Source organism: Malus domestica, chromosome 02, assembly GCF_042453785.1.
Source record: "Malus domestica chromosome 02, GDT2T_hap1".
Taxonomy (NCBI): domain Eukaryota; kingdom Viridiplantae; phylum Streptophyta; class Magnoliopsida; order Rosales; family Rosaceae; genus Malus; species Malus domestica.
The window spans coordinates 8,364,026-8,389,763 of record NC_091662.1 but is presented as its reverse complement, the minus strand read 5'-3'; the positions used below and the strand labels follow the sequence as shown (position 1 = coordinate 8,389,763).

The 25,738-nt window shown below is 37.8% G+C and overlaps 4 protein-coding genes across 6 annotated transcripts; 3 read left to right on the top strand and 1 right to left on the bottom strand.

Moving 5' to 3' along the window:
• Positions 1–3,240: 3,240 nt before the first annotated feature.
• LOC139189190 (probable L-type lectin-domain containing receptor kinase S.5) lies at positions 3,241–8,184 on the top strand. The gene is made up of 3 exons (XM_070807639.1): positions 3,241–4,622; positions 6,056–7,270; positions 7,389–8,184. Exons 1-2 carry the CDS (start codon positions 3,320–3,322, stop codon positions 6,946–6,948), a joined length of 2,196 nt encoding a protein of 731 aa, XP_070663740.1. The 5' UTR covers positions 3,241–3,319; the 3' UTR covers positions 6,949–7,270; positions 7,389–8,184.
• Positions 7,047–7,954, top strand: LOC139190866 (subtilisin-like protease SBT3.12). The gene is made up of 3 exons (XM_070811359.1): positions 7,047–7,134; positions 7,196–7,270; positions 7,389–7,954. Exons 1-3 carry the CDS (start codon positions 7,047–7,049, stop codon positions 7,952–7,954), a joined length of 729 nt encoding a protein of 242 aa, XP_070667460.1.
• A 228-nt stretch (positions 8,185–8,412) lies between the features above and the next one.
• Positions 8,413–10,407, bottom strand: LOC139189193 (uncharacterized). 3 transcript variants are annotated; one of them, XM_070807647.1, is made up of 2 exons: positions 9,697–10,407; positions 8,413–9,207 (listed from the first exon to the last, which is right to left on the bottom strand). In XM_070807647.1, exon 2 carries the CDS (start codon positions 9,192–9,194, stop codon positions 8,748–8,750), a length of 447 nt encoding a protein of 148 aa, XP_070663748.1. In that variant the 5' UTR covers positions 9,195–9,207; positions 9,697–10,407; the 3' UTR covers positions 8,413–8,747. The 3 variants fall into 3 exon arrangements, with proteins under 3 accessions (XP_070663748.1, XP_070663746.1, XP_070663749.1); XM_070807645.1 differs by having other exon boundaries at positions 8,413–9,214; positions 9,697–10,049; XM_070807648.1 differs by having other exon boundaries at positions 8,413–9,247; positions 9,697–9,842.
• Positions 10,408–21,209: 10,802 nt separating this feature from the next.
• Positions 21,210–25,271, top strand: LOC103406984 (probable L-type lectin-domain containing receptor kinase S.5). Its single transcript, XM_070807630.1, has 2 exons — positions 21,210–22,699; positions 24,179–25,271. Exons 1-2 carry the CDS (start codon positions 21,349–21,351, stop codon positions 25,033–25,035), a joined length of 2,208 nt encoding a protein of 735 aa, XP_070663731.1. The 5' UTR covers positions 21,210–21,348; the 3' UTR covers positions 25,036–25,271.
• Positions 25,272–25,738: the final 467 nt, after the last annotated feature.

The following is a 25,738-nucleotide window of genomic DNA, read 5'->3' as shown; positions in this document are numbered from 1 at the left end:
CCATTAAAGCGTGGAGACATACCTCTTATATTAAAAAATAGGAGTTTTTTAACTTTAGTCATTCAAGAAGATTGAAATTTAAAATAAACCTGATGTTAGATTATATATTGATTATAATCCCTTAATGTGTCCTTAATACAAAATAATTAATGTGCATTGTATTTAATGTCTCCCATTAAATATTTAAATTTGTTAAGATACAAATTTTAATTTATTTGTTGACCAAAAAAGAGTTTTTTAATTTATTAATTTTATTTAACATTCTTCAAACTTGAAACTTGAAAGACTCAATTAATGTACATAAATGTTAATACCAAAATGTATTATATTGAACTAATGTATTTAAATGTTAGTACTGAAATGTATGTACCCAAATATATGCACTGAAATGTATTATATTAAATTAATGTACCTAAATGTGTGTACCAAAATGTTTGCACCAAAATGTTAGTACTGAAATGTATTATATTGAATTAATGTACCTAAATGTTTGTATCAAAATGTATGTACCTAAATGTATGCAGCGAAATTTATTATAATGAATTTAATGTACCTAAATGAAGAAGACAAAGTACATCAAAATATATTGTATAACAAAAATTAGTTTATTTAAATGTTTACAACAAAATAAATTACGATAAATGAAATGAAAATGAAAATTATAATGAAATAAAATTAATACATTAAAAATTAAGAAGAAAAAAGAGAAATAATTAAAAAAATCAAAATATAATTAATAATTGAGGTTATTAATGTATCAAGGACTAAAATTAGATTTTGATCTTACTCATGGTTTTAATCTAAAAATCATCTTTGCCAAGAATTAAAATGAAGTTTTCTATAAAAAAAAATATCTCACTACAAATTCAAGGACATGTACAAGATGATTGTACAATATAATTGTAGTTTATCACAATATTATTTTTTTAATTTTTCAAAATATTATTTAAATTTTGTGAAGAACCCTAGTTCATCATTTATTTATCCTAGTAATTAAAGAATAACTAATATTTTTTACATTGCACAAAGAGAGTTCCGTTGATTGATCTGAACAATTTGATATGTTACTTAATTATATATATGTTTATTTAAATTATTATAGGTGGTTACACATGTATGAATTGACTGAACAAAAATATGTGTACAACGATTGTAATATTACTAATTAATTTATTAAAAATAAACTAATAGTCCTACACAGCGATGTGACTGGCTTATCGGAAATTGCTCGAGATGAAGCCGAAAAGAAATTTAAACCTATCCATATCAATACATAAGAGAACAAAAAATAAAAAGATGACATCAATCAGAGTCAATGAAGACCCCGCGACAACACGACTGACTTATTGCTAAAGAATTGACATTTACTCTGAATTTCTCCGTTTAAAATGATTCAAACCACTCATTTTTAATTTTACAACTTCCATTAACTTATCTCACTGATTTACTTCACAAAAATTCTAAAATAGCACAAATTTTTTTTTCTCTCTTAAATGGTCAAGATCTCTCAAGTCAATGTTCTAAAAGACGCTAGGCGCTAGTCGGACGACGGGTTAGGGCCTAATTAATTTATTAAAAATAAACTAATAATCCTACACAGCGATGTGACTGGCTCATCGGAAATTGCTCGAGATGAAGCCGAAAAGAAATTTAAACCTATCCATAGCAATACATAAGAGAACAAAAAACAAAAAGATGACATCAATCAGAGTCAATGAAGACCCCGCGACAACACGACTGACTTATTGCTAAATAATTTAGATTTACTCTGAATTTTTCCGTTTAAAATGATTCAAACCACTAATTTTTAATTTTACAACTTAACTTATTTCACTGACTTACTTCACAAAAATTCTAAAATAGCACAATTTTTTTTCTCTCTCTTAAATGGTCAAGATCTCTCAAGTCAATGTTCCAAAAGACGCTAGGCGCTAGTCGGACGGCGGGTTGGGGCCTAATTAATTTATTAAAAATAAACTAATAATCCTACACAGCGATGTGACTGGCTCATCGGAAATTGCTCGAGATGAAGCCGAAAAGATATTTAAACCTATCCATAGCAATACATAAGAGAACAAAAAACAAAAAGATGACATCAATCAGAGTCAATGAAGACCCCACGACAACACAACTGACTTATTGCTAAAGAATTGATATTTACTCTGAATTTTTCCGTTTAAAATGATTCAAACCACTCATTTTTAATTTTACAACTTCCATTAACTTATTTCACCGACTTACTTCACAAAAATTCTAAAATAGCACAAATTTTTTTCTCTCTCTTAAATGGTCAAGATCTCTCAAGTCAATGTTCTAAAAGACGCTAGGCACTAGTCATGCGGCGGGCGTCTAGGCGGATTTAAGTAAATCCGTTATATTTCATGTAAATAAGTGTCTATTTATTCTTCAAATATATATAGTTTCATACATATGCATTTTGAAGTATTGAAACATAATGAAAACATGGGAAACAAGCATATAGTGTGTGCTCATTTAAGTATTCAACAAATCTCTTACAATTTATTGAAAAAAATTAAATTCAAATTGAAAGTTATCTATTTTCTGTCTAAATGAGTCGCAACCTAGACAGTTGCCTAGGCGGGTATGGACGGGTTAGACGGGTGCCTAGGCGGTCTAGGCGGGTGCCTCAGTTGGGCTAGACGCCATTTCTTAATTTTCAAACGCCTAAGCATTAATCGGGACGATGACCAACAGCCTAACGCCTAGACGGCGCTAAACGGAGATTTTTAGAACAGTGCTAACCATAGACCTCGAACACTTAAATCTGGAATGAATCTCGCTCGATTGCTAGATAAAGCTACAAAAGAGTTCAACATGCAATCTAATCCTCAATTTTTATAAAATATTGAAAGTTGATCAATTAACTAAAAAATTTAAACAAGAAAATCAATAAATTAATTGAAAATTTCCACGTTAAGACATGGAAAGCGGCAATATCGCTTAACTAAAAATAAATAAATAAAAGTTTCAAATAATTCATCGACGCTGCGTCGAAAAAAATAAAAAATAAAAAATAAAAAATTATAAACAAATAAATGAAAAATGGTTCTCATCGGGTTTTTTTTTTAAATTTCGTTATCGTAATCATTTATTGTACGTGGTTAGAAATTATTTTTAAATTAAAAATTAAATATAAATAATATTTAATAAAAATTAACCTAAACGATCACCATCACAAGATTCTTAGATTCCGAGAATCCTTTTCCCAAATAAAGAGATGCGCGCATTTGCGGAAGAACTTAATTAATGCTGCTCAGGAATCACCTCTCGCCATTTGGAATCGTCTCAACAATTTCACATGAAGCTGAAGCAGCTGACAGCTGGCGTGGCGGCTCTGCTGCTGCTTTTTCTCTTGCCGGCGGCAGCTTTCTCCGACGCCCAGCAACTCCAAACCTCTCACAACGAGTTCGGCCTCTTCAACGAATCGTATTACAGCAAGTTCGCAGTGCTCCACCCGGCGACGATCGGCAACGATGCGCTCCAGATCACGCCGGACTCCGCCGGAAACTTCACCCTCAAAAACCTCTCAGGTAGAGTCTTCTACAACCACCCTTTCACGCTCTGGGAAGATTCAGGTTCAAATTCTTCCGATCCCGCAGCAAACGGAAGCCGCGTGGCGTCTTTCAATTCGTCGTTCCTGTTTAACGTCTTTCGTCCCAACAGCTCTGCCATCCCGGGCGAGGGTCTGGCGTTCCTCATCGCGCCGGATATGACCATCCCGGTGGGCAGTCACGGTCAATACCTTGGTTTGACCAACGCCACCACCGACGGCGATCCCAATAACCACCTTCTCGCCGTCGAACTCGACACATTTAAACAAAGTTTCGACCCTGACGACAACCACATGGGCATCAACATCAATTCAATCCGGTCCAACAAGACCGTTTCGCTCTCGGATCTGGATATCCAGATCTCGCCGCCCGATGCCCAATTTTACATGGTCTGGATCGAATACCGCGGGGATTCGCACCAGTTGGACGTGTACATGGCCAAACAGCAGGACCCACGGACGAAAGGGTTCGTCACCCATGCCCGGCCCACAAGACCAATCCTAACCGACAAGATCAACCTCAAGGACATTGTGAAACAGCAATCTTACTTCGGTTTTGCCGCTTCGACCGGAACCGCGATCGAGCTGCACTGTGTGTTGAAGTGGAATCTGACGGTGGAGCTTCTTCCAGGTGGCAAGGGTGGGGATAGTAATACGGGTTTGAAGATTGGGCTGGGGGTGGGGGTGGGGGTGGGCGTGCCCGCGGCGGCGCTGATGCTGTTGGGTCTGGGCGGGTTGGGGTATTACTTGTACAAGCGGCGGAAGGCGGCGGCGTCGCACGAGAATATTTTGGGGACGCTGAAGAGTCTTCCGGGCACTCCGAGGGAGTTTAGTTTCAAGGAGTTGAAGAAGGCGACGAACAACTTCGACGAGAGGCACAAGTTGGGTCAGGGCGGATTTGGGGTGGTGTATAGAGGTGTGCTGCCCAAGGAGAATTTGGAGGTGGCGGTGAAGAAATTTTCCCGGGATAATCTCCAGGGTAAAGATAACTTTTTGGCTGAGCTCACCATTATTAACCGGCTCCGCCACAAGCATCTCGTCCGATTACTTGGTCAGTTACCAATCCTTTCTTATTTACTTGAAATTTTTTCTAACCGTTTTGATATTTGGATGGATTTTTAAGCTAAGTAAAACAATACATTAGACTTGACTTGAGTCATTTAAAAATTTTAAATGTGATAATTTCTTATTTACTGTTAACAAAGAAAAGATTAGACGAGGCTAATACTGCCATATCAATTAGTCTAACAAATTTGTGCAATAAGTTGGTGTTTCTAACGTTACTAATTTTTCAAATATGTGCAAACATAATTGATTATAAACTCTTAATAGAAAATAAAATTGGAGGGCACCAACATTGGCTGAAATGCTATAATGAGTTTTTCTGACCTCTTCGGCCACTGAAAGAGTAAACTGATATGGCAAAGTCACCGGCTAATCTCCTTTTTAAAAAATAGTAAGCCAATTTAGTGTTTTTGGTTGTTTGTTTATTCTTTCTCTAACCATATTTTTTTTTATTAGAAACTCCGTTTTGATAATTATTTTAATTTTCAGTCTTTATTTTTAAATATTAATTTCTTTAACTATATATTATAACGTTGGGTTGTGCGTACTAGTATTGAATCGTGCTTTCATCATCAATAATGTAAAAACAATTCTCAATACGACAACGTGTCACATTGAAAATGAAACTATCATGACCAAAATTAGTGATTTAATTAAGCCCTTATTTTTTTGTCAATGATTCAACCTAAAGATTAGGATTGGTTTATGCAAGTATGAATTTATTAACTTGATTAATGATTAGGATTACAAATTATGAATAAAATCCTCATTGGACCAATAATGAATAAAATCCGAATTGTCACACCCAACAAAGGCTGGCCCATGTTCCGTGGCGCACGCAGTGTCGTTTTCTGCTCTATTTCTGGGTAGGCGCGATTGCCGGGGACCAATTCTTTGTGTCTTCTCTTATATGCCAATAACGACTAACGAATACTTAGCACATGCGTATGCCAATTCCGAAAGTCCACGGTCAATGATTGTGTTACTTATAGAATTCAGATTCTTTCTGGATCTCTCATTCTGGAGTCGCTTGAATTGAAAAATTTGGACTAAGAAGGAGAGATGACTCGGACTCTTTAGTTTGTGTGAGGTGGACTGTTGGATGGGCTAATGGAGATGTAAAATTTAAAATGAGTGATCCGATTTTCTCGATTCATCGACTTTGGACTGCGAGATTTAGTGAAGATCTCGATTGGTGATTATAGTTATCATTCCACATTCAACTAAGAATTTTCCCAAGGAGGAGTTAGGAAGGTGAAGGTGTACAAATCCATCTTTGGGTAGAGAAAATGTTCGGACTAACAAAATGAATTTACAATAATTTATAATACCCAAATGTGTTACTATTTGACATGGTTAATTGTTGATACAACTTGTTATGCTTTCATGTACTCATTTTGACACATTAAAAACATGCAGGATGGTGCCACAAAAACGGAATGCTACTCATAGTCTATGAGTTCATGCCCAACGGCAGCTTGGATAACCACCTATTTGGCGAGACGGAAAACGCCACCCTAGGCTGGAGCCAGAGATACAAAATCGTAGCCGGAGTGGCCTCCGCCCTACACTACCTCCACAACGAGTACGACCAACGAGTAGTCCACAGAGACCTAAAGGCTAGCAACATAATGCTAGACTCTAACTTCAACTCTCGCCTCGGGGACTTTGGCCTCGCACGTGCCTTGGACAACGAGAAAACCTCGTACGCTGAGCTCGAGGGTGTCCCAGGCACGATGGGGTACATAGCCCCTGAGTGCTTCCACACGGGGAAAGCCACGTGCGAGTCCGACATCTATGGGTTCGGGGTTGTGATTCTAGAAGTCGTGTGCGGGCAGCGGCCGTGGACCAAAATGGGAGGGTTCCAATTCGTTGTGGATTGGGTTTGGTCATTGCATAGAGAAGGGCGCGTGTTGGATGCCGTCGATCAGAGGCTGGGAAATGATTACATGGCGGGGGAAGCCGAGAGGCTTTTGCTTCTTGGGCTGGCCTGCATGCACCCGATCGCAGGCGAGAGGCCCAAGACCCAAACCATAATCCAAATCATTTCCGGGTCGGTTCCGGTGCCCCGAGTCCCGCCTTTTAAACCCGCTTTCGTGTGGCCCTCCAACAATATGCCTGAGGGAGTGAGTAGCACAGCAAACACGGCGAATACGACGTCGTCCTGGCCCCTTGAGATCTCAGTGTCGGATACATCTGAGTGGACCCCGCGTTACGATAGCCAGGATAGCAGAACAGAGCTTGGCAGTAGAAAAATCAGCAGCAGCTCCTGCTCTCACCATTCACGGATGGACATATGTCCAAGTAATTAATTTTTTAATCACAGATTGGACACATGTTCATCTGCAATTGGTGAGGAGCAGCAACTGCTGCTGATTTTTTCAGCCGCCAAGTTCTGTCCAGGATAGCAATGGAGGAACAAGGGGACATAGTGAAAGCTTCTTCTGGATATGAAGGAAACCCGGGTTCTATAGTAGATTCTTGGTCCCCAGCAAGCAGTACGGAATAAGCTGTTCAACATTCTTTCTGGTACTTCCATGGCTTGCCCACATGTAACAGGAATCGCCGCCTTGATCAAAGCCGTTTATCCATCATGGTCCCCAGCAGCCATTAGATCCGCAATCATGACTACAGGTAAGATTTCATTAGCTGAAACAACAATAAACTTGCAAGCTCAAACAGAGAGTTTTCCAATCATCAACTTTGTGCCTATGATTGTATCGAAGAATCTGACAACGAATGGAACTTACAGCTACACTTCTGGATAAGAACTCCAAACCCATCCTAGTGGACCCTGAAGGAAGAAGGGGCAACACATTCGATTATGGCTCAGGCTTTGTGAACCCGAAAAGAGTCCTTGACCCAGGTCTTGTCTACGACGCACATTCAGCAGACTACGTAGAATTCCTTTGTTCAGTTGGTTATGACAAGAAGGCGGTCCACCAAATCACACGAGACAATAGTACATGTAAGCAGGCATTCCGAACAGCATCTGACCTGAACTATCCATCTATCACAGTGCCATATCGTGTGCGCAACTTCTCGGTAACTAGAACAGTGACCAATGTTGGGAAGCCAAAGAGTATCTATAGAGCAGCGGTGTCCCCACCCATCGGAATCAATGTTACCATTGTCCCAAATCGATTAATCTTCAATAGGTTTGGCCAGAAGATAAAGTTCACAGTAAACTTCAAGGTGGCTGCTCCACCAGCGAAGGGATATGCATTCGGGTTCTTTTCATGGGTACGTGTACGATCAAGAGTTACCAGCCCCCTGGTTGTCCGAGTTGCACATTCAAACTCAGGGCTGCTGAGGTAACAACCCGCCCCGAAAATTAGATTAGAACCTTTGTTATCCTTACAGATAATAGAAACCTTACACACTAAGAAGCCAATGCAGAATAAAGATTAAAATCCTAGGTTACCTACAATATCTACACTCGCAGCTTGAATTATTATCAGATTATTTGTAATTTTTGTGGTTGAAATGAGATTTAAGTGTTAAACCAAGTATATCAAAGAATTATTTACTCTGGATTGTGGCTTAAATTCTGTTATACCGCAATTTATTTGTTTTTGCTTCCTCCGGCGTTCTCTGTATCCAACCGAGTTTCATCCGGAGTTCTCTGTATCCAACAGAGCATTTGCTTTCATGTTTCGGTTGTGTGAATTACAGAACGTAAATTTCTGCATTTGACAAATGAAATTTCTGACTAGCAACATTAGCTCCAAAACAATACCCGCCGACAGTCCCATTCATCGTTTCGATCATCAAAGTATGCCAAAGAAGTTTTAACATTAATAAGTTGGCGTAATGACCATTCTCTAATCTTTGAGATCACACATTCTCTAATCTTTGAGATCACACGTCTAGCAACTTAAAAGTGTGCAAATTTAACCACAAAAACCAGTAACGATATCGAGATATAAAGGTCGTACCCAGTGCACAAGGCTCCCGCTTTACGCAGGTCTGGGAGAGGTGCATGTCGGCTAGCCTTACCCCCATTTATGGAGAGGCTGCTCTCAAGTCTCGAAACCGAGACCTACCGCTCATGGGCGAAGGCACTTGCCATCGCACCAAGTGCGACCTCTTAACGATATCAAGAGATAAACTACGATAAATGCAACCCCTGCGGCTGCAATTCCGAAGGATCAACAAGGCCTTCTAGCACAACAAGCTTGTCCAAGAGTGCATGCTTCTCGTCCTCGAGGGTCTTGACCTCATCTTCAACCTCTCTTAGATCTCTCCCCAACGCAAAGCTCTCTTCCTCCAGCAGCAAATACTTGAGCCTCAGTGCACGGTACCCGCTTCCAGATGGGGAGGAGTCTGGCAACGAATCTGAGCTCAACCTCTCTGGCTGCTGCTGGAACGACGGAGAAACTTCGTTCTTCATGTTTCTTTTGGTTCCTTTATGACCTGCTTTTACCGGGAGTGGAGAAGTCCCGTTGGCATTGTTCCCTTGTTGCGGAAACAAGGGGGCCTTCTGGGTCAAGGGTTTCTTTTTCTTCAGCTTAGGAGTCGAAAACTCATCGGCCAGCGGCTTCTTCGGATCCTGCATTTATCACCAAATGCTGCAATCTCCAATTCACAAGGATGGATGCATTAGAAACCCTAACAAATCATTGGTACCAAAACACCACAATAACTTAATTCTGGTCAATGTTTTCATAGAACTTGAAATCCCATTACAATTTAAATTCAAATACCAAAGATTTCAACTTTCAAGTCACAAGCTTTAAGCCTGCAAAATAACTCTGAAGAATTCCCAATTTAGGTAGATCTATGCAATTATGCGAAAACCCAAACCCTAAAAACCCAATTGCAGACATCAATCTTCATGCACATCTCCAATAAAGCTTCGATCTTTCTTCTCGAGAAAGAATAAAAAAAAGTAAAATCAACAAAAAATTGGATGAACCCTAGAATTCCAATTCAGTCGATTAACACATCAAGTTTGGGGATTTAAATTCATTCGCTTCCAGTAGAGCAAAGTAAATAATTGAAACCGACAAAAAGAAAATAAGATTTCAACGAGGGGGTGGACGAAGAGGAGGAAGTACCTGAAGATGAAGCTGTGACCTTGGGGAGTTTCCGGCCGCGTTTTGTGTTCGGAGCGTCTGCGTTTTGGGGTTTATGTGGCTTTTGATTTTTAATGCTATCTGTGATCTCTGGTCAACTGTTTGACACCACTTTTGGAGGTCGCCATGATTACGACAGACATGGTGTGCGCTTTATTTGTTGTGAGCCAGAACCGGATCCCATCCTAGTGTCATCGGATGACTCTTTAAGCCTTCCGTTCGTGCGGCACTTAGACTTGAATACCTTGATGAACAAGCTAAGTAAGCCTTCGAAGTCTCGCTTCTCCGGATCGAATCACAAAGAAAGCTAAGATAGCTTGGAGAATGCTAAAATCACTTAGAAGATGGGAGAAATGAAGCTTTGTATTGAAACTTAAGGGTGCGTTTGGTACGCAGACGAGACGGAACGGGACGGGACGGGACTGAACGAATGTGTAATTTTTGAAAAAGACATGGGGTATATTTGTCTTAAAATGGTAAAACATTGTGTTCCACAGACGTGGAACAAACCCGTTCCAGGAGGGAGGTGGGACGCAAAAACACCCAAAATCTGTCCCGTGGAACAGCTCGTTCCACCCATTTTTGGCGCACCAAACGCGGGACGGAACGTCTCGTCCCGTTCCGTCCCGTCCCGTCCCACGTACCAAACGCACCCTAATAGAACTTTACAATTGCTTACAATTCTTGGATGCCTTGGCCAAATGGCCTTGCCTCCTATTTATAGGCCTAAGTTACCTCCTCAATGGAGGGTTCTAGAATTCCCTACTTACATCCAAAAATATCTAGCATAGTTCTAGATACAACTTGCCTAATCTAGATTGTTCTAGGTGAGGCTTAAATTTGTACACTTGTGTGGAATGTTCCGGAATGCCCTAGATTATCTTGAACGCTCCGCCATGTTCTTGATTTTTCCGGATGTTCCAGAAGCTTCCATGAAGACAAGGCTTTATGGGCTTAGATATATGATGTCTTGGGCGATTTCTTTGTTTTTAACATATGGCCCGTGACACTAGGACGTTGAAACTGAACAAATGATTCGGACCGTTAAAATTTGATCTAACGGTTATAAATATGAAATTCTTTTGAAAATTATAATAATTGCAATCGTTAGATCAAATTTTAACGATGCATGTGATTTGCTTCAGAAGGGTTCCGGTTCCGGTGTGAGCCTGCTGCCTGGTACTTGATTTGCCGCATGCTAAGCTTAGAAGGGTTCCGCTTCCGGTGTAAGCCTGCTGCCTGGTACTTGATTTGCCTTTTCCCTTGTCTTACTTTGGATTGGATTTCTCATGTTATTTTTTGTTTTTTATTATTTTTAAAAATATATTATGTTTATATGTAAACTAAACACACATATATATACAATTATTTACAATAATTCAGCAAAATTTGTGTTTAGTTAGTGATTATCGATTTATCGTTGGATATGTTAATGAATATTAGCATATGCCAACACACTAAATGTGCCTCAATATTTTTTATTTTTGTTTTTAAAATGAATGACGGAGGAAGATAGTGAAAGAGGAGGGGGAAAGAAGAGAGAGAGGTTTATTTTTTAAATTTTATTTGAGACATGTTAGAATCACATTTAGTTGAAGTTTTAAAAAATAACAAAATTTTGGAAGGAGAGGGGAAGAAAGCGAAAGAGAACATGGAGTGGGGAGAAGGGGGGGGGGGAGAGGTTTATTTATTTATTATTATTTTTAATTAGAGATATCTTAGAATAGGTGAGGCTTTAAAAGGAAAACAAAATTTTGGCTGTGTGAAAATACATTACTGCCTATACTTTTTATTTATGTTCAGTTTTGATTAGAGGGTTAGAATGGTAATTCTATGGAAGTTTGGTTTATAATGAGGATTCTATTAATATGTAGTTTAGATCGCCCTATACAAGATATGTTAGAATAAAAAATTTGGCTGTGTGAAATTACATTAGTGCTCATGTTTTTATTTATGTTCAATTTTGATTAAAGGATTAGAATGGTAATTTATAGAATTTTGGTTGAAAATGAGGGTCCTATTAATATATAGTTTAAATTGGTGTATAATAAAAAACTCATCAATTAACTAACTTTTAATTTCTATTTTACAAGTTGAACATAAACAATTGTTGTCGGTAGTCCAAAAAAATCACTTTCATTCCTCTCTTTAGACCATCTGTAGCACTCATAGCTACAGCTCTAACTCGATCATTATGACTCATTTACTCTTAAATTTTTGCTCGAGAGAGTTTGCACATAAAAGAGCGCACAATGAACATTTAAAGAACAAGTAACAATACTCATAAACTTAATTACATAATACTTCTAATTGAATACCGGACGTATTTCCTTGGGTGTTGAATTCTTCTTCTAAATGATGAAGCATGAATCATAATTAGAGAAAATCTTCAGTGTACAGGGTATACGGTCTGAGACATTAAGCATCATAATATAAGTGGTTGAATTTTTTTTCTAAGTATTCAACCACTTGTATTATAATACTTAATATCCTAGATCATATGTCCTGACATATTGAAAAAATCTATCCTATAATTGACCATTCTATAGGTTTCAACCATGGTACACCAACTTGACTAGTTTTTCTCTGCTAGTGGCGCCAAAATTCATCTCAAGCTCTAATACAAAAGCTCAACTAGTGCACGTTTTTCAAGCATTGTTATTTGTAAGTTGCTCTCATCAATTTTCCGTATAAAATATTTGCATGTGCTTCGCATGGGATCCTTTAAAAATTGGATATGTATCGATATTTCAGACGTTAATTTACAAGTATAATTATTTTGCTTAATAGTATTAGTGTTTGAAATTTTCTCGATACGGTCGATATTTTTATGAAAATACCGAAAAAATCAGAGTGGAAAGAGGGGTAAAGTCTAAATTTCATCTCATATCGGAGAAACTCTTAAATTTCAGCTAAAATCGACAGATTTCGTCGATATTTCTAACATATCGGATAAATAAATATGACAAATTTCCATATGACATTTCCTAAAGTTTCATTTAAATTTCTACATTCTTTAGCAAATTTCAACCATTTCCATAGAAAGCAATCGATATTTGATATCCATAAATATTTCTACAAATTTACATATCGAACCGATACCAATATTTTAAACACTAAATGATAGTACATAGAATAATATAAATTTTTTATAGTGTTCATATGGAGATAATTGGAGTAACGGTCCTCAACTTTAAGCTCAATTAGAGCTTTGGTCCTGAACTAAAATTTGTGAGTATAGGTCCCTAAACTTGTTATACTGTGGAGCAATGAACATTTTCGCTAACTTCGTTAGAGCTTCCATCCAAAGTAAAGGGTTTACAGGGACAAAAAACGGATGGAAGTTATAACGGAGTTTGACACACCCCGTCCCGAAGGAGGGCATGCTGGCCGTCACGTGAGAGTGACGTAACCATTTGCACAGTACGGAAGCTTTAAGATACAATTTATAAGTTGATACACCCGAAGGTGAGTCCTAATTTTGTCCAATCTGTCAGAACACCGTCGAATTCCTCGTAGTCACCACACCTTTGTGATTCCTGAACCTGGAGGGGCGCAAAACCAAAATTGAGTGGGTCAGTAAAACAATTCTTTTCCAAATCCAAACATTTCTCAAAACGTTGTAACCCCTCTCCGTAAAACCTGTATACTTTCCCAGAAATGTAAAATATAAATATACATATATATTCTCAAGACTTCAAGTCGTTAACTCAACATTTTCATACAATTATGCCATGCCACATCATCTCAACATTTCTCACATTAATTATGCCATGCCACATCATCTCAACAGTAATAAGGTATGAATGCATCAACATAATCATATCAGGTGCCAGAAAGTAATCAACCGTAGGCCCTCTAATAGCCCTGTACGGTTGAACCTAGAGCTCAAAATCTATCATTCTCACACTCTGCCGGAGTCACTCCGCGTGACCTGTACGGCCTTCTGCACATAAGTTACGCTCTAGTGCTTCTCATAATCATCTGTGCACATAATCTAAGGTCACCCACCAGTCGGAATCTCACTAACACTCTCGCGACTGGCCTGTCGTACCCACTCCGCGTGGACTGTACGACTAGCATCTACTTGGATCCAAGACGAGCGTGCGATGCGGTGAATACTATAAGCACTAAACTATGGTGCAGGATTTGAGCTCAATATACATCAACATCATCATAACAGAAATAAATACTCACATGTGCGTCCACCGCACCATTTCATACATATGCATCATAAATCAATTCTTACCCGTGCGTCCACCGCACCAATTCATACATATGCATCATAAATCAATTCTTACTTGTGCGTCCACCGCACCAATTCATACATATGCATCATAAATCAATTCTTACCTGTGCGTCCACCGCACTAATTCATACATATGCATCATATATTAATTCATGCATGGCATTTCAACTCACATTTCTAAATACTTTTCATATCAATTCTATGCATGGTATTTCACTTCCCGTTTTTCCACATAACTCATATGCATTTCATTTTAAACATATTTTCATTTCAATTCAATTTCTGGGAAACGTCAAGTATATATATATACGGAAAACAAAACTGCCCACTCACCTGGAGTTCGTCCAACAACTCCCTAGCACCACACATCAAGGCGTCACGACGATCGCCGCCTAGAATAGTAATCAAATCCAACCTCAGAATTCATAGTGATAGAATATATAACTTATATAAAATACGTCACTACGTAGTTCGATCCGGAAGATCTGCCACTCAGATTTTAAATCCATAACTTCCAGAGGTCCACAATATATCTCTAGGATAACATCCTAAAATTTCATTTCCATCCAACGGTCGGATCTCCGTCAATTTCCAAAAATAAGTGACGGTTAACATTTTATATTATGGACTTACAATTCCAATTCCGGAAGATCCGTAACTCGGATTCCCAATCCGTAAGTTCCAATAATCCTCAAATATTACGTATTACAACGTATTAAAGTTTGGTAACGATCCAACGGTCGGATCGTCAATTCACATTTTCACCTAAATGCAAAAACTATAAAACGTTATTTGAACACCTAACCAACAATCCTTAACAACTTTCTCATACGGTGCTCAATTTGGGTATATGAATATACCACGGTGATCTACTCGACGTCACGGACGTCGACATATTTTTAAAATAATTTTTTTTACTGTAGCACGCGCCCCCACGCGCCAAGGAAGGCACGGACCTACGCGCCCCCACGCGCACCTTCTTCTTCCTTGGGTCGCCGGACTGGTTTTTCCGGCGGCCTTTTTTTCAAATTGCCATAACTTTGTCATTTCTCAACGCAATCAAGTGATTCAAAAACAAAAGTTGTAGCCCTTGAAGATACAAAGATAATGGTACCTTGAACAACACCTAGTTCGCCGTGGTTTGGCCGGAAACTGCCTCGAAAGCCTCGGAGGTCGCCGGAAACTGGGTATTTTTCAAAGGAGTATAACTTCTTCAATAATCAACGAAATTGAGTGAAACAAAAAGGAAAGTTGTAGTACTTGACGAGAAGAAGAGATTGATACCTACCTCGACTTCTAACTCGCCGGGGATTCGCCGGAAAATGCCTCGAAAGTTCCGGCCAAACTTTGAACTTGTCGATCTCCGTGTTCTTACGTCCAAAAACTTCCAACGAAGCACTCCGAGCTTCCTTGGGACCTCACTAAGCCCGCTGTGATCTTGTTTTAGCCTAAAACGTAGTCATTTAGAAGATCATGAACAGTACCATTTCACGGGAACTTTGAAACTAGGGTTTTCCGAAGCAAAACTTACCTGAAATTGGTGTCTACGTGTTCGTGAAGTCCTCAGGATCACGATGGTAGTCTTAAATTGGACGTTCGTGGAGGTTTGATTGAGGTTGTGTGTGAGTCCGTATGTTCGAGAGTAAGAGAGAGAGTGAGAGAGAGTTTTCTGAGAAGAATAAGATAGAGAGAAGAGGTTACGGGTTTTAGGGAGGGAATTCAGGGTAGGAGGCCCTACCTAAGTCCAAACACAAATTAACCATAGTTTCGGATCTTTAGATAACACAATGTCGTACATTTACGCACCTTAATCCCGTTTAAGGGCATATTGGTCATTTCACGTCCTCAGAATTAAAATTCCGGGACGGGCTGTGACAGAGTTAGCCAAAATGACCATTACTCTTCATTATTATAGGTTAAATGGCCAATACTCACGATTTTTTAGTTCAAGAACTAAAGCTCCAATTAAGCTCAAGTTAAGCTAAAGTTATACAAAAACTATAAATAAAAAAAAAACAATACATTATTCTACCTACGTACCATTAAACAAAAGAATTATACTTGTAAATTAAAGGGTGTGAAGTGCGAACACACAGATAATACAACACAAATACTCACTCATTTTCAGTTTTCAATTTTCATGCATGCCTTTAAGAGTAAGTAGGAAGCATAAATAAAATAGAAAGTGCTGTTAAAAAAAGCGGCTTTTGCAAACTCCATGACTAGCTACAAGTTGCTTTTGACCTTAGGCCATCTCTAACCGAGGGTTGGCCAGAGGGCTCGTTTTAACCCTATGGCACTCCAAGATTCCCCAAGATATTAATATTTTAATGAACAGTACATGACCATATTGGCCTCCGTCTCCAACCGAGGGCCAAAGGGCCAGAGAGCTCGTTTTAGCCCTGTCACAAAAAACCGTCTCCAACCGAGGGCCAAAGGGTCAGAGGGCTTTTAAGTTTTATGTTGTTAAATGTTTTTAAAAATGTTGTTTAACTTTCATGTTGTTAAATGTTTTTTTATGTTGTAATATTTGTATGTTGGTTAATGTTATTTAATGTTGTTTCATGTTACTTAATTTAATTTAATGTTGTATAAATGGCCTAGGAAGTTATAGGAAAAAAATAGAATTGAAAAAAAATATGAAACAAATTTTGTGAAATAGAAGTTATAGGAAAAAAAATGGAATTTAAAAAAATATGAAACAAATTTTGTAAAATAGAAGTTATATGAAAAAAAATATGAATCAAATTTTGTAAAATAGAAGTTATAGGAAAAAAATAGAATTTAAAAAAAATTGAAACAAATTTTGTAAAATAGAATTGAAAAAAAATCTGAAACAAAATTTGATTCATATGAAAAGGAAAAAAAAATGGGAAAAAAGAAGTTTAAATTCATAAAAAAAAAAGTTAATACAACGGCTACTAGCTGTTATATTAAAAAAAATTCAAACTATTAGTGTCGGTTATAACCGACACTAATAGTAATTAAAAAGAAAAATTTTGCTTTGAATAACTATTATTGTCGGTTATAACCGACAGTATTAAAAAAATTCTTCTTTAATGTTGTCGGTTATAACCGACGGCAATAGGAAAACATTAAAAAAAAATAGCCAACCCGGGGTTGGCTGGCTGGCCGAAAGCAGCCAGCCCTCCAGCCCTCTCTGATCCCGTGGGGCCCTCCCAGATTTCAGAGCTCTCTGGCCTAGCCCTCGGTTGGAGACGGTTTTAGTACTATTTTCGACCCTCTGGCCCTCTGGACCATTCGGTTAGAGATTGCCTTATGTATCTACTTTAGAAAATCAAGGGAATTTTCAATTGGAAAAAACTGCTTCTGAAAGCAATAAATGAGAAGCCGATTACCAAAAAAAAGAGAAGAAATTGAGAATCTCGCAGACTGTATTTTAGATGGTGTCAAGCACTAAAGTGACAGATTTAGGTAAGAGCCATGTTAATTGGAATAAAGTTACATCTTCCTTTCCTTATTTTCAAACTTAACAAAAATAATTAATTATTAAACAACCCCGCGTACAATTATTATGTTTAAAGAGAATTTGGATGTCGATTTTACAACCTGGCTTAAATTTCCTAGTTGAGATCATGATTTTCCATATAAAAATGTCGAATCAATGACTATATAACTGTAAAGCTAATGTGACTGCAGGGGCGCCAAGTCACAAGATTAAAACAAACAATTGTTAAATCATGATACATGGCCATATTGGATTACGTTCCAAAATCATAATGACTTTTGCCAATGCATGCATGGAAGCCTAATTTTCATGTCACAATCACGAAATTAGGCATGCAGGTAAAAGACATGGCAAACGAGTTGTATTTGTCGTGTTCGTATCGTTTTTATGACATATTTGTTATTTTAACGGGGTCCTTAATATGTGATATGATAGTGATCTAACTCATTAATGAGTTTTTAATAGTTGACCCGATAACAATCCAACTTGTTAACGAATCATGGCACTATATGTCGGTTAATGAGTCATGCATGAAATTACCACGCTTAATATCTAGACTTAACAAACGGGCTGTGTTTGTGTTGGGTTATGGGTCATGCAAGAAATTATCATGTCTAATATTTAGACCTGACAAATGGGTCGCGTTCTTGTCATTTATGCGTCATACTTGTTTTCATAACGGGCTCTTAATATGCAACCCGATAACGATCCAACTCGTTAACTGGTTGTCCTGAAATCTATTATTTTTCGTGTCGTTTTGTGTTGGGTTATAAGACGTGCAAAAAATTACCAAGCCTACATGTGATAGTGCTACGCTTGATTGACAACTTAAATACTACTAGGTTTCGTAATTTTTTATATAACAATATTGAAGGGTGTGGATTTGGGTTAATATACGAAATTATAATTTGGTATTGAAATCGTTATCTAAGAAAATCAGTTCTAAAACTTTTAACTTATAAATGAAGAAAAATATCACTAAACTTTATGATTGATGACAAAAATTCTATTTCAAATAACTAAAAGCGCTCTGATGTTTGACAAAAAAAATTAAAAGTATGTTTGAAGATCTTATCAATGGGATACATATCAGCATTTTAGTGAAGTGGAATGCATGTGTTTCAATAAATAATTGAGATGAGATGAGAGAACCAAAAACAATAATTGAATTACGTGGTGTGAAAAAAGGTTTAAGAAAACTCATGCAGACACTCAATAATTAACAAATCCCTCTAGTAAGTACCACGAGTGATAAAAATAAGGAAAAATTAGTATCTGGTCCATAGTTCTTACTGTTCATTGACTAAGACCTTATTAGTTCTCAAATTTTGATTCAAGTCCCTAGCATTAATGTGATAATGAATTTACATGTTTATTATATAATTTTTCAATATAAAAGTTAGTAATTAATTTAGGGTTTAATACGCACACCTCTATTAAACTTCTAATTAATTTTCAATTCAAACATTTCCAAAATAATAAAAAATTAAATTAAATTAAGTTTGTACCTATTAGTTTTTTTTTATATATAAAAAGATTCTCAATTTTTTAATCTTAAATGTACCCATTCATATAATTTTTTAATTTTTTTAATCTTAAATGTACCCATTCTCAAATATATCAATTGTTATATGAAAAATGTACCCTTTTTTAATATAAAATCCTTTCAATTTTTTTAATCCATGTTTAAATTTATATGGGTACATTATTTTTCGTTGATTTGAGAATGTATCCATGTTTTGGTACAATAACTTTTTTTGTTAATTTTGGTTAATGTACCCATACATATATGTACACACACACAATATAATAGAGAGTATAATTTATATTTTATTATTTTTAATCCCATAAATTATGGGTTTTATTTAAAATCTCATTAATATAAACAGTTACAAATTTCAATTTTTAATTTTTAATTTAAAAAATATAGTAACTTACATTATTACATTAATGTCAAGGACCTCAATTAAAAACTAAAAACTAACAAGGTTTCAATCAAAGAATATTGATAGCTAGGGACCGCATCCAAAGTGTCCCTAAAAATAAATATATAAAAAAAATAAAAGTCAGCTCAAAGAGATAAAAATTATAATATATGCGTTGAAGCCAATATAATTATGAGGTAACCATCACGAGGTGACCTAGTAATTGAGATGAAAGCCAAGTTTGTATTACACATATTTGGGAGGGGTTCGATTTTTTATGTTAGTGAATCATACTATAGTAGTCAAAGGAATGTTGAAATATCTTTATGAGTTTTTTCAACCCCTAAAAAAGTGGACTACGATGGCGGGCTTTGTAACTAGATGGTCCCGTCTTAAGAAAAAAAAAAGATTATGAGGTAAGGATAGAAAAGAGAACAAGGTCCTTTGCCAAGAAGTCCTCCTATGCATCCCAACATTGATTTTATGAGCTTTTTTTTTCATAAATAAAAAAATCATATTATTGTTCTTCTCGGCTATAAGTCCACTTACAATGTTTGCTAGCTAGATATGGAAAATACATATTTATTTATAAAAATGGAAGAACTTATATCTCATTGCTCTTATCAACTTCAAGGGGCTGGTCTGGTCAAAATTGAGCAAAGGTTTGGAAACTTCAATCCGAGTTTAACTCCCATAGATATATTGTTTTGTGTTATTGGCTTTGCTTTGGTATAATGTTTGACCCGGGAGGCCAAAAGCACATTGCCACCTTATGCAATATCAAGACTGCATGGAAAGAGAAATTAGTTTTACCATTAAAGCATGGAAACATACCTCTTATATTAAAAAAAATATCTCACTACAAAGTCTTATTCAAGGACGTGTACAAGATGATTGTACAATAAATTTGTAGTTTATCACAATATTATTTTAAAAAATTTCAAAATATTAATTAAATTTTGTGAAGAGCCCTGGCTCATCATTTATATATACTAGTAATTAAAGATAACTAATATTTTTTACATTGCACAAAGAGAGTTCCCTTGATTGATCTGAACAATTTGATATGTTACTTAATTATATATATGTTTATTTAAATTATTATAGGTGATTACACATGTATTAATCGACTGAACAAAAATATATGTACAACGATTATAAAGCCATGTGATATTACTAATTAATTTATTAAAATTAATATTAATAAGCAACATAGTTGATATTTAATAAACTCAAAATAAAATAAACTAATAATAATACACAGCGATGTAACTGGCTCGTCGGAAATTGCTGGAGATGAAGCTGGAAAGAAAGTCCTTGCCTACGTGCGAGGATACCCTGGATTCATCCAAAAAAAGCTGGAAAGAAATTTAAACCCATCCATAGCAATACAGAAGAGGAACAAAAAAAAAAAAAAGACAACCCTATGCATGTACAATTGTACATCAGAGTTGATGAAGGCCCCGTGACAACACGCTGACTCATTGCTAAAAGATTGAGATTTACTCCGAAATTTTGTGTTTGAAATTTGCATACATGGAGATTTAGACCACACAGTTTTAATTTTACGACTTTCATTAGCTCATTTTACTAATATACTTCACAAAAATTCCAAAACTAAAAAATGTATAGATAATTTTCTTTTTTAAACGGCCCAGATCTCTCGGTTGACGGGCCTCAAATATAAAAATCCGGAATAAATCTCATTACTAGATAAAGCTAAACAAGTGTTCAACTTGCAATCTAATCCTATATATATTTTTTATAAAATATTGATAGTTGATCAACTAATTAAAAAATTTAAGCAAAAATAAATAAATTGGAAAATTCCGCGCAACCAAAAGTTCAAAAAACTCATCGCTTGCTGCGCCGAGAATATAAAAAATTGAAAATTATAAACAAATAAAGAGATGCGCGCATTTGCTGAAGAACTTAATTAATGCTGCTCAGGAATCACCTCTCGCCATTTGGAATCGTCTCAACAATTTCACATGAGTGAGTGTGCAACGACGTCGTCTCCTGCTTCTTCCAGCTGCCACATGAAGCTGAAGCAGCTGACAGCTGGCGCGGCGGCTCTGCTGCTGCTTTTTCTCTTGCCGGCGGCAGCTTTCACCGACGCCCAGCAACTCCAAACCTCTCACAACGTGTTCGGCCCCTTCGACCAATCGTATTACAGCAAGTTCGCAGTGCTCCAGCCTGCGACGATCAGCAACGATGCGCTCCAGATCACGCCGGACTCCGCCGGAAACTTCACCCTCAACAACCGCTCAGGTAGAGTCTTCTACAACCGCTCTTTCACGCTCTGGGAAGATTCAGGTTCAAATTCTTCCGATCCCGCGGCAAACGGAAGCCACGTGGCGTCTTTCAATTCGTCGTTCCTGATTAACGTCTTTCGTCCCAACAGCTCCGCCATCCCGGGCGAGGGCCTGGCGTTCCTCATCGCGCCGGATATGATCCTCCCGGTGGCCAGTCACGGCCAATACCTCGGTTTGACCAACGCCACCACCGACGGCGATCCCAATAACCACCTTCTCGCCGTCGAGCTCGACACATTTAAACAAAGTTTCGACCCGGACGACAACCACATGGGCATCAACATCAATTCAATCCGGTCCAACAAGACCGTTTCGCTCTCGGATCTGGGTATCCAGATCTCGCCGTCCGATACCCGATTTTACATGGTCTGGATCGAATACGGAGGCGATTCGCACCGGTTGGACGTGTACATGGCCGAGCAGCAGAAGGACCTACAGACGAACGGGTTCGTCATCCGGGCCAGACCCACAAGCCCAATCCTAACCAAGAACAACATCAACCTCAAGGACATTGTGAAACAGCAATCTTACTTCGGTTTTGCCGCTTCGACCGGAACCGTGATCGAGCTGCACTGTGTACTGAAGTGGAATCTGACGGTGGAGCTTCTGCCAGGTGGCGAGGGTAGGGATAGCAAAACGGGGTTGAAGATTGGGCTGGGGGTGGGCGTAGGCGTGCCCGCGGCGGCGCTGATGCTGTTGGGTCTGGGCGGGTTGGGGTATTACTTGTACAAGCGGCGGAAGGCGGCGGCGTCGGACGAGAATATTTTGGGGGCGCTGAAGAGTCTTCCGGGCACTCCGAGGGAGTTTAGTTTCAAGGAGTTGAAGAAGGCGACGAACAACTTCGACGAGAGGCACAAGTTGGGTCAGGGCGGATTTGGGGTGGTGTATAGAGGTGTGCTGCCCAAAGAGAATTTGGACGTGGCGGTGAAGAAATTTTCCCGGGATAATCTCCAGGGTAAAGACGACTTTTTGGCTGAGCTCACCATTATCAACCGCCTCCGCCACAAGCATCTCGTCCGATTACTTGGTAAGTTACCAATCCTTTCTTTTTCACTTTGTTTATTTTTTTAATCGTTTTGATATTTGGATTGGATTTTTAAGCTAGGTAAAACAACACATTAGACTTAAGTCATTTAAAAATTTTAAATGTGATAATTTCTTTTTTACTGTGAACAAAGCAAAGATTAGACGAGGCTAAAACCGCCACATCAACTAGTCTAACAAATTTGTGCAATAAGTTGGTGTTTTTAACATTACTAATTTTCATAGATATGCAAACATAACTGATTATAAACTTTTATTAGAAAATAAAATTGGAGGGCACCAACATTAAGGCAGGAGGAGGCTGAAATGTTTTAATAAGTCTTTATGGCATTCGAAAGAGTAAATTACTGTAGCAAAACCACCAGCCGATCTCATTTTAAAAAAAACATTAAGCCAATTTAGAGTTTTTGGTTGTTTGTTTATTCATTCTTTTGCCGTATTTTCTTTATTAAAATGTTCGTTTTGATAATTATTTTAATTTTCAATCTTTAATTTTAAATGTTAATTTCTTTAACTATATATTATAACGTCATTGGGTTGTGCGTACTAATATTGAGTTTTGCTTTCATCATCAATAATGTATAAACAATTCTCAATATGACAACGTGTCACATTGAATATGAAACTAGCATGACCAAAATTAGTGATTTAATTAAGCCTTTATCCTTTTTGTCAATGATTTAACTTAAAGATTAGGATTGGCTTATGCAAGTATGAATTTATTAACTTAGATTAATGATTATGATTACAAATTATTTAGTGGGTCCGGGATGGAGCCTGAATCTAGCCTGATGGCCCTAATCCTCATTGGACCAAAACTGAATACAATCCGAATTATCTCACCCAACAAAGGCTGGCCCATGTTCGGTGGCGCACGCCGGGTCGTTTTCCGCTCTATTTCTGGGTAGGCCCGATGGCCGCGGACCAATTCTTTGTCTCGTATTCTTATATGCCAATTAGGACTAACGAATATTTAGCACATGCGTATGCCAACTCCCAAAGTCCACGGTCAATGATTGTGCCACTTATCGAATTCATAATCTTTTTGGATCTCTCATTCTGGAGCCGCTTGGATTGAAAAATTCAGACCGAGAAGGAAAGAATGATGGACTCTTTAGTTTGTGTGAGGTGGATCGATGGATGGGCTAATGAGGATGTAAAATTTAAAATGAGTGGTTCGGTTTTCTCGATTCGTTGACTTTGGACTGCGAGATTAGGTGAAGATCTTGATTGGTGATTATAGTTATCATCCCACATTCAACTAAGAATTTTCCCAAGGAGGAGTTAGGAAGGTGAAGGTGTACAAATCCATCTTTGGGTAGAGAAAACGTACGGACTAACAAAATGAATTTACAATAATCCATAATGTAATGCCCAAATGTGTTACTATTTGACATGGTTAATTGTTGATACAACTTGTTATGTTTTCTTGTACACATTTTGACACATAAAAAACATGCAGGATGGTGCCACAAAAACGGAATGCTACTCATAGTCTACGAGTTCATGCCCAACGGCAGCTTGGATAACCACCTATTTGGCGAGACGGAAAACGCCACCCTAGGTTGGAGCCAGAGATACAAAATCGTCGCCGGAGTGGCCTCCGCCCTACACTACCTCCACAACGAGTACGACCAACGAGTAGTCCACAGAGACCTAAAGGCTAGCAACATAATGCTAGACTCTAACTTCAACTCTCGCCTCGGGGACTTTGGCCTCGCACGTGCCCTTGACAACGAGAAGACCTCGTATGCTGAGCTCGAGGGTGTCCCAGGCACAATGGGGTACATAGCCCCCGAGTGCTTCCACACGGGGAAAGCCACGTGCGAGTCCGACATCTACGGGTTCGGGGCTGTGATTCTAGAAGTCGTGTGCGGGCAGCGGCCGTGGACCAAAATGGGAGGGTTCCAATTCGTTGTGGATTGGGTTTGGTCATTGCATAGAGAGGGGCGCGTGTTGGATGCCGTCGATCAGAGGCTGGGAAATGATTACGTGGTTGGGGAAGCCGAGAGGCTTTTGCTTCTTGGGCTGGCCTGCATGCACCCGATAGCGGGCGAGAGGCCCAAGACCCAAACCATTATCCAAATCATTTCCGGGTCAGTTCCGGTGCCCCGAGTCCCGCCTTTTAAACCCGCTTTCGTGTGGCCCTCCAGCAATATGCCTGAGGGAGTGAGTAGCACAGCCAACACAGTGAATACGACGTCGTCCTGGCCCATTGATATCTCGGTGTCGGATACTTCCGAGTGGACCCTGCGGTACGACAGCCAGGATAGCAATGGAGGAACAAGACGACATAGTGACAGCTTCTCCTTGCTTTAAGATTCTTGTTTTGTCGTTACTCATTAATCCCACGTTCTCCCATTTTATTTATTTTACCTTTTTTTTAATTTAAAAAAATAAAAGAAATTTCTTTGTTTTTTGCTTGAGAAATTTCCTAGTTTTAAATTTGTTTTATTTTCTATTTTGTTTTCACCGAAGGTGCCTTGTGCATGTGGAAGTTTGTATATTTAGTCTCAATTTTTATAATTATATAGATCTTGATTCTATTTTCCGTACTTATGAATAATTTTTACTAATTAATGAATTTTTTTTGTCAATTAAAAGAGGGTGAAAAAATAACTTAGTTTTTTATCACAAAAAAATAAAATAATGGACAATAATGTAATTTTACTGTTTTTATTGAAGTTTCACCTACAGGTGATATTAAAATATCTCTAATATTTAAAATTAAAATAAATAAAACAAAAATCTCCCACTCTACCCACGTTCTCTCTCTCTCTCCCTCTCTCCTTCTCATTTTCTAAGAAAAATTGTTCATACATACAAAGTGTGTAGGCAAATGCTATTGTAATAGAAGCGAACAATTAAGTTTGGTAAGCTAATCCCTACTTTTGTGAATTACAAATTATTTATCGTCGCGTTAATCTTCTTTTGTGGCGGGTTATTATTAACAATATTTTCAAAGTTAATCGAGAAATGATTTTTCAACTAGTTATATTTTCTTGTGCCTATCACATTCATC